At 41.4% G+C, this 972-nt stretch overlaps 1 protein-coding gene across 1 annotated transcript; it reads right to left on the bottom strand.

Annotated features, from left to right (window-relative positions):
• Positions 1-240: 240 nt before the first annotated feature.
• Positions 241-738, bottom strand: Tsp_13931 (conserved hypothetical protein). Its single transcript, XM_003368881.1, has 2 exons — positions 598-738; positions 241-549 (listed from the first exon to the last, which is right to left on the bottom strand). The coding sequence occupies exons 1-2, from the start codon at positions 736-738 to the stop codon at positions 241-243; spliced, it is 450 nt and encodes a 149-aa protein (XP_003368929.1).
• Positions 739-972: the final 234 nt, after the last annotated feature.

The raw sequence follows: 972 nt of genomic DNA, 5'->3' as shown, positions 1-972 counted from the left end.
ATCCGTACATAAACAATAGACTGCTGGCACCAGCTTGCCCGCCAAAAAGGTATGGATGGTAAACAGTTTTTGATACCATTGTGGTACAATCTTGAATGTACCATCCAATGCCCAGGTTCGCCTGGTTGCCATCAGTCTAATGTTAGAACCCGTAGCCAATACCAATATATGACTCGATGCACTCTGCCACAGCAAAAAATCTTCACCGGCCATTGTTGTCCTGAATGCGTCAGGGATTTGCTAGTTCCGACGATGTTCAGGCAGTTTTAGGTATTGCTTTGTCTGATGGCTGTACATCGTGGACTTCATCCGCTTGAAAAGCGGAAAATGGCCAGATGCAGATGGCACAGCGGACGCGGCGGAAACTTCATCGTAAATGGCGAGGATGGATATTGTTTCTTCCGCGCCTCTTTTTTTCAAAACCGCCTTTTTTTCCATTTTGTATGCTAAATGCTCGTCCACTGGGCAGCTTTCGATGTGATCCTTTTGCGTGATCACACAGGTCACATCCAGATTTGTCCATATGACATCCTTGCAGCCTTCTCTGCCCTATACCAAAGTAACCTAACCCTTAATAACGAAGGACACACACTGTACATTTAGCGCATACTTTTGAGCAAACCCAATGTTTTTTCTGTTTGTTGGTGTATCTCTATTTGTATGTGTCCTTCCTTGAGAAACAATAGACGTACTTCCGCCACGATTTGTTACAAAACGCAGCTCAGAAATATCAGCCATTGTGAAAATGATGAACGGAACAGAAAATGATTCAAATAACTCTCGAATGCAAAACGCAGAACCAAACAAAAATGGACGGTTTTGAATTCTATTTTTAATAACCATTTTGCAACAATATTTAGTTTTCATTTCATATTTTATCTACAATCGAAGATCAACTTGTGATATTCCTTGTGGCACTAATGCCTTTTGTTGATACTGACAGAATAAAATTAATCACACACAAATGGCGCA

The sequence above is a fragment of the Trichinella spiralis genome (assembly GCF_000181795.1).
Source record: "Trichinella spiralis strain ISS 195 chromosome Unknown Scfld1710, whole genome shotgun sequence".
Lineage (NCBI taxonomy): Eukaryota > Metazoa > Nematoda > Enoplea > Trichinellida > Trichinellidae > Trichinella > Trichinella spiralis.
The sequence above is the reverse complement of the archived record's forward strand: the minus strand, read 5'-3'. Positions and strand labels throughout refer to the sequence as shown.

What these genes read in the sequence shown, in the direction of transcription:
- Tsp_13931 (XM_003368881.1), bottom strand. Translation starts at nt 738, where the DNA reads ATGGCTGATATTTCTGAGCTGCGTTTTGTAACAAATCGTGGCGGAAGT. An exon ending in CTCAAAAGTATGCGCTAAAT is followed by an intron (nt 550 to 597) that starts GTACAGTGTGTG and finishes ACTTTGGTATAG; the next exon opens with GGCAGAGAAGGCTGCAAGGA.